Source organism: Stenella coeruleoalba, assembly GCF_951394435.1.
Source record: "Stenella coeruleoalba genome assembly, chromosome: 16".
Taxonomy (NCBI): Eukaryota; Metazoa; Chordata; class Mammalia; order Artiodactyla; family Delphinidae; genus Stenella; species Stenella coeruleoalba.
The window spans coordinates 30,672,850-30,689,886 of record NC_137162.1 but is presented as its reverse complement, the minus strand read 5'-3'; the positions used below and the strand labels follow the sequence as shown (position 1 = coordinate 30,689,886).

At 34.1% G+C, this 17,037-nt stretch overlaps 1 protein-coding gene across 11 annotated transcripts in view; it reads left to right on the top strand.

Moving 5' to 3' along the window:
- Nucleotides 1-17,037, top strand: part of LCOR (ligand dependent nuclear receptor corepressor) — a 137,226-nt gene that overhangs the window by 78,982 nt on the left and 41,207 nt on the right. For all 11 annotated transcript variants that reach the window (XM_079899243.1, XM_079899245.1, XM_079899244.1 and 8 more), the window contains 3 exons: nucleotides 7,971-8,103; nucleotides 12,582-12,869; nucleotides 15,718-15,811. In XM_079899243.1, coding sequence (XP_079755369.1) covers nucleotides 7,971-8,103; nucleotides 12,582-12,869; nucleotides 15,718-15,811 — 515 coding nt within the window. The remainder of the gene's footprint in view (nucleotides 1-7,970; nucleotides 8,104-12,581; nucleotides 12,870-15,717; nucleotides 15,812-17,037) is intronic.

Below are 17,037 nucleotides of genomic sequence, written 5' to 3'. Positions count from 1 at the left end.
AATAACCAGGACATTTTGGAAAATATAAATAACAAGTGGAGTTTGCCTTCCCAAATACAAAGACTTTTTATAAATATGTAATAATTTTTAAAGTATGATACCGATGATGCTTTTTTTCAGTTTTCAGAGAGAGCATTTAAAAAACATAACGACTACTCCCTACCCCAGAGGTACAGAATCAAAAGCTCTGGGAGTATGTTCTAGGCATGTATGCTTTTAAGAAGCCCACAGTAGATTCTGATATGACAGAATCACCTCTGGCTATGAACCAACCAGTCTAGGTAGACCAATTCCTGAATCGTGAAGGAAGCAACTTGTAGGTGATATAAATTCCAGTTCTGATCTCAAGCTTTATTCCTATTTAGTTCTGGGCCAAGAACTTGTTTAATAAATAGGGATAATAAATGCAAAAGAACAGTGGCTTTTTATTTACAGAAGAGTATGTCACATCATTTTGTTGTTTTTTGCCACACCATACATAATGATTCTTTTTAGAATTCATGTATGAGGGAGGGGAAATGACATGAATTGTTTTAACTTCCTATCCTCTGACTATTGTATTAGCTTTTTTAGCTCTGTGTCATAGGAACTTTTTTGTTCTTGTTGACTAATTTTGGTGTACTTAAGTACAGTGAGGGAGGATGAGCTGCATTTTGTTTATGCACCATTGCTATAAATTTTTAAGTTGGTGAGATGCACTTGAAAAGAGTGTATGGTTTTGTGGTATATTTTTCATCTTTTGGTTATTATTTGGTTAGGATTATTTTAATCAAAACAACTATTTAACTGGTGAAATTATTTTAAAATAATTATTTGAACTCAGGGAATAATTATCTTAAGGGCATACAGTAAATGGAGAATCATTTGTTCAAAAAAAAAAAATCTAGTAAATCTCAGTAAGAACAAGAGTCAGTGACATATGAGCCATGACCCACTCCCACCCACTTCCCTGAGCTCAGTTTGAGGGACACTCTACTCTGAACCGGAGGGGCAGACTGTGGGCCTCTTTTATACACTCTAGATTCTTGTTGCAGTAGCCTTCATGCAGGCAGGCGAGGTCAAAAGGCCTGTAAGGGCCCCCTTCCCTCACTCAGCCTTTACTGTGAGTGGAAGTCTACTCTAGGCACAGCAGGCTGAGAATAGTAGGCCCCAGTTGCTGGGCCAGGCCTCATTCATAACGCAGAAGTTCCATCCAGGAGAGGCAAGTCATCCAGCACCCCCACTCATAGAGCACAGATGTTACTCTGAGAGAATTGGGTCACTGTCGCAGCCCCCAGTTCCTGTGCAGAGTGGCACAAAGGTTCTTCCTAAGGGAGAGGCAGGCCTTAAAAACATAACTCTGTAGCTCTCCCAAGGAGACTGACTTTATTTGGAGCAGAGCTTGCGAAAAGATGTTGAAAATAATGAAGATCTTTGTGGTGAACAGTTAAAAGGAGGCTGGTAGCTCCATGATACTAATAGCAACAAGTGAAATAGCAGACAAGTTAGAAGTTTAAAAGAGAGAACCAGGAAAAAGAGGAAGTGCCCTCCTGGGGTTGGAGCAAGCCTCAAATGCTGGCAACACCCTGCCCCTGCAATGAGGCTCCACTCTTATTGGATCAGACTGAATGCAATTTATGCCCCAGGGTGTGGCAAAAACAGTATAACAGTTAGTAGAGACTAACAGCTGGGTTTGTGACACCGCTATAGGCAGATCAACCAGAAGCTTATAAAGGAGAGACCCAAGAAAAAAAACTGCCAAAGAGCTAAATTCATAGTTATTCCTGGTGGACAGAGAGACTGTGCATGCTCAAGATAGCATCCACTGAGAACTGCAGTCAGAGGCTGCGCACTGCTGGGGAACTAGAGATAAAGAAAGACATTTTCTAATGAGAAAAGGGCCAGTCTATAACTATAAATGTATTGTCTTCTAACAACAGAGCCCCAAAATGCATGAAGCAAAATGCTACAGAATTGAAGGGGGGAATAGACAATTCAACAATAATAGTTGGACACATCAATAGCCCACTTTCAGTAATGGATAGAGCATCTAGGCAGAAGATCAACAAAGATGGAAGACTTGAACAACACTATGAATCAACTAAACTTAGCAGACATCTATAGAACACTCCACCCAATAAGAGCAAAATATTCATTCTTCTCAAGTGCACATGAAACACTTTCCAGGAGAGACCATGTGCTGGGACATAAAAAAAAATAAATTTTAAAGAATTGCAATTATACAAAGTATGTTTTCCAATCACAGTGGAATGAAATTAGAAATCAGTTACAGAGGAAATGTGAGGAATTCACAAATATGTGGAAATCAAACTAAGCATTTCTAAATAACCAATAGATCAAAGAAGAAATCACAAAGGAAATTAGAAAATAGTTTGAGATGGATAAAAACAAAACCAAAGCATACCAAAACTTAGGAGATATAGCTAGCAGTGCTTAAAAGGTAATTTATAGCTACAAATGCCTACATTAAATGAAAAAGATCTCAAATCAATACCCTAACTGTCCACCTTGGGTCTAGAAAAAGAAGAGCAAACTAAATCATAAATAAGCAGAAATAAGGACATGAGTAGAGCAGAAATAAACGAAATAGTAAAATAAAGAATGTCATCAAACCAAAAGTTGGTTCTATGAAAAGATCAATAAAATTGATAAATCTTTAGTGCTGAGCAAGATAAAAAGAAGATTCAAATTAGTAAATTACAAGCAATATAGGAGAGACCACTACTAACCTTACAACAATAAAAAGGATTATAAGGGGAATACTGTTGATAATATGTATGCAAAATATTAGATAATTTAGATGAAATCAGTGTAAATGCCTAGAAAGACACAAACTACCGAAACTGACTTGAGGAGAAACAAAATCTGATCAGACGTATGTTGCAGGTTGAATTGTGTCCCCCCAAAAAGATAATGTTGAAGTTCTAACTCCTGGTATCTGTGAACATGACCTTACTTGGAAATGGGGTCTTTGCAGATGTAATGAAGTCAAGATGGAGTTATACCGGATTCAAGTGGGCCCTAAATCCAATAACTGGTATCCTTATAAGGAGAGAGAGTTGGAAACACAGACACACACAACAGAGAAGAAGGGCATATAAAGATGGAGGAAAAAATTGGAGTTATTCTGTCACAAACCAGGAAACAACAAGGACTGCTGGAAACCAGCAGAAGCTAGGAAGAGGCAAGGAAGGACTCTTCGCAGAGCCTTCAGAAGGAGCCTAGACTTCGAGACTCCAGAGCTTCGAGAGAGTACAGTTTGTGATAATATAGTAGCCCTAGGAAATTAATATGACCTAGAACAAGTAGAGATTGAATTAGCCATTTTAAAACTTTCAAAAAAGAAAAGCCTATGGCTAGATGTCTTCACTGGTGATTTCTACCAGATATTTTTAAAAGAATTAATACCATTTCTTCACAAACTTGTCTAAGATAAAGAAGGAAGATTTCCCCATTCTGTGAAACCAGTATTATTTGAAAATCAAAACCAGGCAAAGACACAAAAAAACAGAACTACAGATCAATATCACTAGTCCGTAAAACTACACACCAGTATCACCACCAAAAATCCTTAACACAATATTAGCATACCAAATCCAGCAACATATAAAAGCTATTATACACCATTATTAAGTGAGATTTATCTCAGGAATGCAAGGTTGGTTCAACACCCCAAAATCAATTAATGTAATGCAATGTATTAATAGAATAAGTGGCAGGAATCACATGATCATCTCAATAGATGCCTCCCCAAAAAGCACTTGGCCAAATCCAGCACCTTTTCATCATGAAAACGCCCGACAAACTAGAATAGCTGGGAACTTCCTCTACTTGACCTACGAAACTACACAGCTAACATGGTACTTAATAATAAAAGACTGACAGTTTCTCCCTAAAATCAGGAACAGGACAAGGATGTCTACTCTCATCATTTCTCTATTCGGCGTTTTACAAGAAGTTCTATCTTTGAAAGTTAAGCAATAAAAAGAAACCAAAGTTATCCAGATTGTAAAAGAAATAGTAAAAGTATCTGTATTTGCAGATGACATGATACTGTGTATAGAAAATCCTAAGAAATCTACAAAACACTATTAGATTAATAAGCAAGTTCAGTAGAGTAGCAGAATACAACATTTTAAAAGAACAGTTGTATTTCTATACATTAGCAATGAAACAAGAAATTAAACAAGAAATTAAGAAAATTCCATTTACAATAGCTTTAAAAAATAAAATATTAGGAATAAATGTAACAAAAAGTGGAAGATCCATATACTGTAAATGACAAAACACTGTTGAAAGAAATTAAAGAAGATCTTAATTAATGGAAAGACATCCCGTGTTCATGGATTGGATGTCTCAATGTTATGAAAACGGCATTTTCTCCCAGATGATCTGTGCATTCCCTGTCAAGACCCTAGCCAGTTTCTTTGCAGAAATTGACAAGTTGATCCTAAAATTCATATGAAAATTCAGGAGACCCTGAATAGCCAAAACAATCTTATAAAAGAATACATTGGCAGGACTCACACTTCCCAATTTCAAAACTTACTACAAAACTATAATGATCAACATAGTGTGTTACTGGTATAAGGACAGATGTATTGAGATCAATGGTATAGAACTGAGATCCAGAAGTAAAATTTATGGCCAGTGATTTTTCACAAAGGAAGTTGGACCCCTTCTTATACCATACAGAAAAATTTAGTTGAAATGGATTATAGATCCAAAAGTAAGTCCTAAAACGATAAAATTTTAAGAAAACATTGGAGTAAATCTTCACGACCATGGGTTAACCACTAGTTTTTTAGATACAATACCAAAAGCACAAATAACAAAGAAAAAATAGACAAATTGGAATTCATTAAAATTAAAACCTTTTTTGTACTTCTAAACAGTAGCATCAATGAAGTGTTAAGAAAGCTTATGGACGGGAGAAAATATTTGCAAATTATATGTCTGATAATGGACTTGTATCCAGAATGTATCAAGAATTCTTACAGCTCAACAATAAAAAGATAAATAGCCCAATTAAAAACTGGGCAAGGGCTTCCCTGGTGGCGCAGTGGTTGAGAGTCCGCCTGCCGATGCAGGGGACATGGGTTTGTGCCCCGATCCGGGAAGATCCCACGTGCCTCAGAGCGGCTAAGCCCGTGAGCCATGGCCGGCTGAGCCTGCGCGTCTGGAGCCTGTGCTCAGCAACGGGAGAGGCCACAACAGTGAGAGAGGCCTGCGTACCGCAAAAAAAAAAAAAAAAAAAAAAACTGGGTAAACTGTATGAGTATACATTTCTCTGAAGGAGATATTTGGCCAATAGCACACAAAAAGGTGCTTAACATCAGTAGTCATTAGGGAAATGCAAATGTAAATCATGAGATACCACTTCTCGTATATTAGGATGGTGTAATCAAAAAAATAACAAATGTTCATGAGTATGTAGAGAAATTGGAATCCTCATTGCTGTTGGGAATATAAAGTGGTGCAGCTACTTTGGAACATAGTTTGACACTTCCTCAAAACAGTAACATAGTTACCATATGATCCAGAAATTCCACTCCTAAGTATATATCCAAGAGAAATGAAAATATATATCCACAGAAAAACTTGTACACAGATATTAAAAGCAGTGTTATTCATATCACAGTAGACAAAAAGTAGGAACAACCCAAAAAAGTTCGTCAGCTGATGAATGGATAAAATGTTGTATATCCTTAGAACGGAATGTTATTTGGCAGTAAAAAGGAAGTAAATACTGATATATGTTACAACTTGGATGAACCTTGCAAATATTATTCTAGGAAAAAGAACTGAGTCACCAAAAAACCAAGTATTGTATAATTCCATTTATGTGAAATTTCCAGAATTAGTTAAGTCTTATAGAGACAGAAAATAATACAGTGGTTGACCAAGGTTGGGAGAATGAGGAGTGACTGTTACTGGGTGCAGGGTTCCCTTTTGGGATACAAAAATGTTCTAAGGTTAGATTATGGTGATGGTTCCACACTTATGTGAATATACTAAAAAAGCATTGACTTTACTTTAAATGGGTGAATTCTATGGTGTGTGTATTATATCTCAGTAAAACTGTTTAAAAACAAAATGAATAGATGTGACTGTGATTATTAGGAACCAACTAAAAGTAAGCTGTATATTTCAGAGTACAAGTTGATAAATTGGTGTTTGGTTCAATAAAGAATATGTAGCAACTGCCTTATTGAATGCTAGGTTAGTTGCCCTGTGTTGATTTAGGTTAGAAAGTAGCCTGAATGCTACATTAAACATAGTTTAAGTATAGATATTCTGTTCAAAGTCTGACCACACTGACTGAATGTAGGGCTAAAGACTTAAGTATAGTTGTGCCATGTAATGTCTGATTTTTGAAAATCAGTAAACAATGAAGTGGCATTAAAGTATAATGTAAATGAGGATTTTATCGAACTCTCTGTAATACCTGTTCCTGTTACATTTTAAATGTTAAATCTGTATCAGACTTAGATTATTTTTTGTGATTCATTTTTAAAAGTTACTTTCTTAATAATTTCTTTAATCCATAGAAGAGAATGTTGGCAAATACAACTATAATAGAGGTTTGTGTAATGATTCATAACATTTAAAGTATTTTGTTTAAAAAATTTTAAACTAATTATGTGGCAAACTTAATATGTCTTACATGGAAATATTAAGGGATCACTGTTTTAATTTGAGTGTGCGAGAGTTCTTCATAGTGAACTATTTACAATATATAATTGATGCTGAATGTATCTTTGCAAAATGCATATTTTGATTGCACTGTTGACACAGTCCGGTGATGGGGAAATCATAGAAAACCAATTGCAGATATCATTGGGTGTATTTAAAATTTTTGAGGAAATCATTTGTGGATTGTAACATGCCTTCGGTATCTTGTTTACTTCCTTTTCATTGTGCCAAGGTATGTCCCATTTTCTTATTTAGAGCACTTTTAAGTTTTTCATGGTATAAGTATATGCATGTGTTGATACATTGCAATGAAGAAAATTATATGCACTTGAACTCTTAAAAGATGTACTTTTTCTTCATACTCTTATATTCTACTATCATAGTTTCCTGTTTGTTCATTAGCTACAAGGGTGGAAGTAAGTGTAAAGCTTTGTCAGCCTAGTCCAGTGCTCCTGCAGTCTGAGAGCATATTCTGGGAGTCGTCTAGTGCAGCATTTTGAAACTTTGTGATTAGGACACACATTTTTATATTGCAAACATATATATATATATATATATTTATTTATTTATTTTGCAAACATATATATATAAAATTTTTATATTGCAAACATATATATATATATAAAATTTTTACCCTTAAGATACTGAACTATTTAACTCTTATAATGCAGTGCATTGTTTTTCAGTTTTTTTCTTCTAGTGCTAGTTTTGACCTATTAATTTCACAACCCACTAAAGATTCGAAAGTTATCATTTATAAAATAGTACTCTAGGGACAGAATTAGGAATTCAGGTGCATTATTTTTGAGTTTTCCCTCCTAATGGCCCTTTTAAAATGTTTGTTTTGTGTCTAGAGAAAATATACTAGGAGGGCAAACATGATTGTCAAATGAGATTTGGTGTTTAAGATATCTTTTTATCTGAGTTGGGTTGTCTATAAACTGTTGCTGTAGTGTAATAAGAACCGATGTATTTGAATACTCAAAGAAATTTTCCCTTTAGTAATTATAGTTCAATTAGAGTTAACCTATAAATTTAAACAAAACTCATAATCAAAAAACATGGATAAAAACACCCAAGGCATATTTTTCTATTCAGTTTGTTTTTGTACTTTTTTGGAGATAAATATTATGCTGAAGGTTTAAAATATTTTAATTGTATTAAAATGATTTGTCTTATCTGTTACTAACATTTGTCTTTGATTTTGGATCTGTGCTTTTGATATTGAATGGGGAAAGATTTTTGTGCAAATATTTCACCAAATATTTTTGCAGGGACACTTAGTCGGTCTGGATGAACCAGCTTCGGGAGCTGGGCAAGAAGCTCTGCTTAAACGAGAGCAAGCAAAAATCATTCGATTCGAGAGACAAGCAGAAGAGTTCCTCAATGCAGTCTTTTGTAGAAAAGGTTGGTTCCAGTGAAGAATGACATTTAGCATCTGCTTGTCTTATCTTAGTCTCCTTAATTTCAATGTCATTTTAAAAAAGAATTACCTTTAAAAACATTTTTCTTTATAGTATATTTTATAATTCTCTATATTCCTTTGGTCAAGTTAAATTTGGAATAAGGTGAAGCAACCCCTCTCCCTCCTTTTTGCTCTGCAGTGATGGTGCCATGTAAGATTTAGTTAAATAATTCTTAAAATTGTTATGAAACTGTGAAAATTGTATGGTCTCAGTAGTTCTTTATTTTGTTAGACAAATTTTCTTACATAAATAGTCACTGTTGGGAGTTCCCTGGTTGCCTAGTGGTTAGGAATCCAGGCTTCCACTGCCGTGGCCCAGGTTCATTCCGTGATCAGGGAACTGAGATCCTGCAAGCCACACAGAGCAGCCAAAAAAAAAAAAAAAGTCACTGTTTTAGCCACTGATAATCATAAAGCAAACTGTAAAATTTTAGTAATTCCTCACTGAAATTTCATTTGGAGAAAAAAAATACAAAACTTAATCTGAAAATTAGATTTGCAAACTTTTTTTCTCCTTGAATACAGCCTTGTTTTACTAAAAAAATTTAAATTATTAAAATTAGAGAAATTCTTTCTAAATGAATTTGTATTCCTTAGTTATGCCGTCCCTCTAGTTCCAAGATGGAGGTTACTATGATAGGCTCTAACGAAGTTTTTTACAAACTTCTGATAATGCTGAATATCCTTATTTCATCTTCAGCAGACTCAGTGATTCCACTTTCTTTAATATTTCTTCACATGTTCTAGTTTACACCTCTCATTCCTTTGGAAATTCCCTTCTTCTTTCCGAAGTTTGAGGGGTGATTTTTGCCTGTACACTAGTTAAAAGTCTGATAATGCAGATTCTAATCGGTTGGTTACACTTGGAGACCAGCTGAGCTTTTGGTTAATGTGATCAATATTTTCAAAAGGGAGTATGAGGTGAAGTGACATGAAATTAAGGAATACATAAGATTTTTGTTTCCAGAGGCACTTTTTTTTCTTCTTCCATCAGATCCCCAGGTAAAATTAAATCTTTTAGTACTTCTCACTTCTCTTTTAATATCCTCTAGTACGCTCTCACCTAAAGCTCCCAGCCAAGGCTTCCATGCTCACAATACCATTTCCATAAAGTACCCTGATTCCAAAATTATGTTCAAAATGTTAGTTTTATGAACTTTTGATTATTTTATTAAAGTAACTCACATTTAACGTATAAATGACTGATAGATCAGTTCTTTCAGTTTATTAACTAAATAAAATATTTTTCCAGCTTCTCTGCTACTCCTCTCCTTTAGGATGTTTACTGAGTCATGGGTCTAATGCTGCAGGAAAATGCATTATCTGAAAAGAGGAACTCCTCTTCCTAATTTACATGGAGGAAGCACTTGTCATCCAGTCTTTGCTTAGAGGGAGTTAATGAGGTTAATCACAAGCAGATGAAGAGAAGTCTAACCTGCTTCTCTACTAGTCCCATCCCTTTGTCATGTAGGTATAACTTAGGTTAAAATTCTTGTAAATTTTCTTATTTAGAAATTTAGTTTGGGGCACATACCCTTTTGGAGAGGAATTCTTACCTTGGAATCAGTCTTGAGAGATGAGAATCCTCTGAAATTGTATGTAAAGTTAAGTTTGTATATTTGTCTGTCTACTGGCATATGATGCTCAGAAAAAGAACTATTGCTTTGCAGTTGGAAGTTTCCCCTTTATGTATTAATATTGTTATTTTTAGATATTTTATTAATCCTCTTGGAAATGTCTCAAAGATGGGCATTAGTAGTCTTCAAATTAATACCAAAAATGTTAAGTATCCAGAGATATAACAGGCAGTTTAATCTGAGGAGAATATTTTGTTTTTAATAAATAATTCAGGTATTTGGATTTAGTCCTTTGTTTCCAAGTATTGCAAATTGTATGTTTTAAATAATGGAGTATAAACAGGTAATATATAGCTAGGTAGAAACATTAGATGCAAATAAAAGTAGGCTTTTGTGGTATGGACTCTATAAATAAATTCCAGTTTAAGAACAATAAACCTTATACAGCTGTCATAATCATTTCTTTTCAGCTTGCTTTGTCAGTTGTCTCAGAAAATTTGACACTTTCCTAAAAGTTAGGTTTACATTTTAAAAACATAACAGGTGGCTATGATGTAGCATTCACATGTTTTTCTGTAGTTTTAACTTTGACCTGATTTGTTGTTTTTATTTGACTCAATTGTGCATGTTCCCCTAAGCATGGCTAGGTTTATAGATATTGTGTTTTAAGTAAATGAAAGAATGAAATGTGTTCAAGAAACTTTCAAAAGACATAGAAATTCAGATGGCAGAGATGTCATCAATTCGTAAACATGAATTGTTTCTTGATTATATTAGTTATTCAATAAAGAGGCAAAATATGCTGCAGGCATTTAAAGCTCAAAGGTAGCAATTTATGGTCTTTATCCTAAAATCTCTGACTCTTTACAAGTCTCTGTAATATTTATTAATCTAGTTAAACACAGACATCTCATAAATTACTTCATTTTGCTTCCTATTTGGAAGCTTTCTTTATTATATATTATCCAACTTTTCAGAGGATACAAAGATACAATAACATTAAAACATTAAATTATATACAGTCATTCAGAGGATTGTATGCTGTGCAAGAAAAAAATGGATCTTAAATAGAAAGAAATATTGATAAGAAAACCCAGTGGGTAGAGAGATTGAAAAAAGCACTGTATGGCTAAAAATGTTTATTAAAACATTTAAGGAACCATTGTCAGTGATTGTAGTAACTTCTGAACCTTACCTAGTTGAATACCTTTATCCTTAAACCATCTAGCATGCTCATAGTCTCTATTTATAGAGAGGAAACTTAAGGTTAAAAATCCTTCTTAATAGAACAGAAATGTTATTATTGGTAGAGCAAACCTCGTTAAACTCCAGAGAATTAAATAAATATTCTGACTTTATGACTATCTTCTGATCCTGAATATTGTCCTTCAGAAAAAAAATTGTTCTTGGAAGTCCTGTGTGATTTTAATGTGTTTGTTTTTTGTGGTGATTTTAGATATTAATAGCTATTAGTCGGTTTTGCTGACTAAATCAAAGTTCCTTACAGCTCCAAAATATTATAGGTAAAGTAATTGACCTTCTATGGTTAATCTTTAAAAGAGCAAGGAAACTCAGGTTTTCTGAGACCCATCTTCTAAAGCCTAGGAAGTGTGGGAAGGAAGTGTAAAGGTCACGGTGGAGCATTTTGATCAAGGGTCTGCCACTAGCCATCTGTACAGATCTGAAGAGGCCACTTACTCTTTAGATCACATTTGTCTCATTTATTGTTTTTTTTTAAGAACTATTTATTGATTGATTTGATTGATCCATTTATTACTCAACTAATATGAATGTATGAGTACTTTACACCAAGATTAGGTGCTGAGTATACAGGGGTAAACAAACATAATCTCTGCTTTTCTCAAAAAGCGTTTAGTCTCCCTGATAGCGTGGTAATGAGAGAGATGTGATGGTAATATATTTACACAAAGCATTTTCCATCTTATTTTACTTTCAAGGACTCTTCCAGTGCTGAAAGTTTTATGAGTTAATGAATTCATATGGTCTTTATTTTTAAATTAACATTGACTAGAAATTGATAATTTAGATGTTTGTTTTATTGCTTCCCTATCTATGGTGTTCAGTGGTTGGTAGAGTGTAAAGAACTTATGAAAAGTACATGGTCTTAGGCTTTTGAGATTTGGCATTTAAACTCAGCGCAGAGCATCTAAAAGTGTGGTCCCCTGACCAGCAGTATCTAGAAACTTGTTAGAAATGCCAGTTCCTGAGCTCACTCTAGAACTGCTAAATCAGTAACTCTGGAGATAGGACCCAGCAATCTGTTTTTACAGGCCCTCAAAGTGATTTTCATGAATATTAAAGTGTGACAACTATTGCCCTAGCCGATCATGAATCTTAATATTATCTCCTTTATAATCTTGATATGCCTTCAGACTTTTAGCAGAAAGTAAATTAAGCCTCATGAACTAAGCATTCCATTCTTCAATTATATAGGAAGCTATGGTTGAGGAAAGATCTAGGGGAAACCAGATGTAATCTATAGGTGGTAAACAGGGGAGTAATTATTTCATTTAAAAAGGGTTTTGGGATTTCTGTATCAGGTAAGTGATTCTTGCCCATAAGATATACTATTGGTTATCCCTTTATTTGACTTCATAATCGGGGGTGGGGGTGGTGTTTAGAAATAATTTTATTAAAATTTTATTTTTAAAAATCTGCAACTTTTATAAGCCTGGAGATTAAAAATATAACTCTAAGAGGGAATACTATTTTTAGGATATTGCATTTTAAGAAAAAAAATAAAATGAAATTTTGTTTGCTTGAAAGCTGTCTCTTTTTAGTACATTGTCCCACTTTAAAAGTAAATAAATCTTTGTTTACAGACAGTCCCTGGGTCTCCGACCCCAATATTCCCCTAGTGGCCCGTGAGATCATGCAGCGAATGATCCAACAATTTGCTGCTGAATATACCTCAAAAAATAGCTCTACTCAGGACCCCAGCCAGCCCAATAGCACAAAGAACCAAAGCCTGCTGAAAGCATCTCCAGTCACCACCTCTCCCACGGCTGCAACTACTCAGAACCCTGTGCTCAGCAAACTTCTCATGGCTGACCAAGACTCACCTCTGGACCTTACTGTCAGAAAGTCTCAGTCAGAACCTAGCGAACAAGGTATGGTTTGATGTCAAGATCTCCTCTGTCCAATTAGAATACTTTTAATTTGGGGAGAAAAAAAAGTATTGGCAAGTAGGGCACCAGAAGCAATAATAGGATAAACTAATGTGATTTTTAAATTATTCCTGACTCTGCGATGATAGAGAAGAAGTATAAATTGGCTACTTTACCCATCAGTAGTTTGTAGTCATGATTGATGTACCACCCAGAAAGTTCGGTGGTTACAGCTGTTACTTCATATTTGTAGAAGTAGTTCACACTTTCCCAAGCATTGTCATATCCATTGTTTTTAAAACCCCTTTGAAAAATTAACTTTCCCCCCTTTCCATCAATGTTTAGGATTATCACCTATCTGAGAAATAAATGTATCTTGTCAGATAGAAGTTATATTCTGCAGATGAGATCATGAGGCAAAAATATGTGTTATTTGCATTTAAAAAAAAGAAACTCATGAGGTTAGAAATATTGAGAAGACAGTAGACACACTCCAGGTTGTTATCTGTATTCAGTATTTTATAAATACACACACATACATACATATACTGTATTATAAACTAATTAGAGTATTTTCAAAAGGTAATCTGTTGGTGAGGATCCTAATTAAGTGAAGAGGTTAAGAGGGTGTCAGTTTTGCATAGCAGATATTTCTTGAGTCTTTGAAAAGTTACTCTCAAGTAAATTAAATATCCGTGTTGATTTGTGATCTCATTTTACCTTTAATTTCACAAAGATGAAGTGAGCATTTCAACTCTGCCACTGTTTGAACCACTACAAATTGTAAATTGGTGATATCTGTAGTACTGAGATTTTATTGCCATAGAAATCTCATAAAAGTGTGGATTTATTGGTGAGAAATACATGTTTATTTTGCAAAGTAAATAAGTTTAATTCTTCTAAGAACCTCTTTGAAAGAACTTTATTTTGCTTATTTTAAGTTGTTTATGAAGGAATGACACTTAATGGACTGGCTTTAGTTGCTTATCAAAGGATATTTTTCTAAATAGCTTTCCTTTGCCTTCTTTCTCTTTGTGTGTAGTGAGCAGCAATCAAAATCTCTGAAGTTCTGAGAGATTTCCTAGCAGGAGGCCTCCTAGACCTCCTAGTTGTACCTTTGGTTACCGTGTTTGTAAAGTTGTTCTTTTCTATTTTATTGAGGATTGTTTTCTTTACCACAGATTGGTAACTTTCATTAAAAATCTGTTTGCTCTAAATATTGCATTACAAGCTTCAGGTTTACAATAGAATGACAGCGTAGAGGTTGTATCTAAAGTATTAATAATGGAGATTAACAATACAGAAATACAAATTGGTGTAACTTCTTAAGGTTAGTGTTATGCTTGAGAGGTATGTTGTGTTGACAGCATGCTCTTACCAAGAGAAATTTGAACTAGATGATAGGATTATAGTACATAAACCTTAAATGAAACAAAATTTTTAAAAGTATATCTCCTAATGAATTTTAATGTGTTTTCAACTTAAATCACAATATTTTCAGTGGTAGATTTAAAATATGTTGCCTATAATATGATTAGACAGACTGAAAATAGTACTATCTTTGGTTGGAAATATTTTAAGCAGTGTTGCTTGTTAGGTATCTAATTGGGTTAGATGGCTAATGGGATACTTGGTTCTATAAGATTACGTTTTTAGAAATATTAGTGACTCTAAAGGACAACACTTACTGTGTATGAGTTGTGGGCTTCTTTTGGTTTATAAACTCAGTTGCATATTTATTTCTAACTGCCTGAAATAGGGAGTTACAGTGTCCTCAGATATAAGTCCCAAGTGGGTTCTATATTGGGGTGATTTTTAACATAACTAGATAGCAGGCATCTCTGCAGGCCAACTGAAAATCAGAGGCATTGAGTATTATCTTTCTTCTCTGTTAATTTTGGACAGAATGGCAGCTTTAAAAGTTATTCAGACTATGAGTTTTCTAGACATGTCTATGAGGGTAAAAAAGTCTTTGGGGGAGAATAAAGTCTTCTAATTTTATGTTCTAATAACATGAATTTGTGATTTGGTCTAGCATCAGTAAAAGAAAAAAATGGTTATCCCCCGAGGCTCCCATCAGTATCAAGACTGTTTCATTCTTCTTTCTTTCCTTAAACTTTGCTCATCAATTTATAATAGCTTATTCATCGAAAAACCTTGCCTTTATTAAATATCAGCAAGTAAATTTTGAATCTCTGCTGATTTTTCCCAAAAGATTGACTCCAAATACACAAGTTTTGCAGATGTGTCCGAAGAGGATACATGCAAATTATAAACAGTTAACAACTGGTTCATCTTACATATTATTTTGTACAGTTATATATGTTTACGATAACCATATAAACTTGTTTTTAAAATGACTTTTGTATTTAAATTTTTCCAAATCTAACTTATATACTCCTGGTGTTTCAGGTAGACTTAGCTCTTGAGAAATTTGGTTTTATAATTCATATGACATTGTGGCATTAAACTCATATACTTTGATCAAGGTAAATTTAGAAAATGATGTCTCATAATTCCATGGCAGAACCTCATACTGTGTATACTGCTATTTCTAATATCTCACTATATCTTAACATCTTTAGTGTTAATGCTTTACCTTTTCTTTTGCCCTATTAATGAAATATTTAACCCTTGGATATATGAGATATAACAAACTTTGCTAAGTTTATGTCACTTCAGGAGGAAAAATATCCTGATTCTATTAGTAAATTGGTTTTGTAACTCAAAATATATGGCTAGTTTTATCTGTTTAGTTGACTAAGCCTACTGCTTTGACATTTTTAGCCTATTCAGTTCTTATTTGCTCCCAGTTTTTAATATCCTCAGGTGTTTCTTTGTATCTCTACAGACGGTGTACTTGATCTATCCACTAAGAAAAGTCCATGTGCTGGCAGCACTTCCCTGAGCCATTCTCCAGGTTGCTCCAGTACTCAAGGGAACGGGTAAGGGAAAATATTTGTGGCCTTCCACAGTTTTATAGGGGACAGTTTATCAAAGATTGATGCCAATCTCCCCTGTATGTTTTAAAACTTGATCCTTTAGAATAACACTGTTACAGGTGAGCCTTTAGTAAAATTACTTTTAGTCTATCAATCAAGTAAAAGCACAATCTGAAATCTAGAATTGGCAAATATAGGTCAATTTTGCCAGTTTAGTACAAATAGTAAATAATCAGGAATATGGCAAGAATGTCTTTGGACTTTTTGTTGTTGAGTGTTTGGGAGTGTGAAACCCAACCTAAGTAATTCCAGAGTTCACATGTGAAGGCAGTATTCTGTGTGCTGAGGTTGTTGAATGAAAATTGGGCTCCAATATTTAACTTGGTATCTCTAATGATTGGAGTATGGGGGCTGTTCGTTTTTTTCTGGTTTGGTTTGGTTTGGTATGGTTTGGTTTGGTTTGTTGATTTGAACTGCAGTTTTAATTCTGTGTGGCAGTTCAGAAAATAATTGTGTGTATTTTTTGTTTTTAATTAGGTAAGACCGGTTGTAGATATTGATAGATAACCATCTTAGGCTGCCAAGACATTATTACATGCTCAGTTTTGATAGCGATTAGCAGACTAAAGTGAATTTTCTGACCACCTAGTTTTATGATGTAAGAATTGTCTAATTCTCCCTCTGTGTGTACATAGTAGCTATTTTAAATGGTCAGGTATTAATGAAGATGCTTAGATGCCATATTGGGAAGGCATTTCCATAAAACTGTGTTGTGACCAAAAATAAGCTTCATCTAAATATGAAACATAACTTTGGTAAGTTAGTTAATATTTAGGTTTATTTAACTTTTAGAATAGCAACATGGGGAAGATGTTTAGATACCAAAGGAGTAAGCAGACACTAAATGGACTAACCTTTTTCAACTTATTCTTAATTACCTTCAAATTGAAGGATTCCTTTACTGACTTCTGAAATGCTCCCTTTATTTTCTCTAAAATTTCATCATCTTCCTTTTTCTCTCCTTTATTCAGTCTAAAAATAACATTAATTTAATCCATTTTGCATAGTTCACTAACCATTTTTTCTTAAGCCCTTTTTTTCACTGTAGTTCATACTAAATATAGATCTAAGTCATCATGGTCCCAAATCATTTGGTTCCATTTATATGTCAAAAAACTTGAGTTATGTAATTAAGGACACACGTAAGAGAAGCCTAAGTGCTGTTTGCA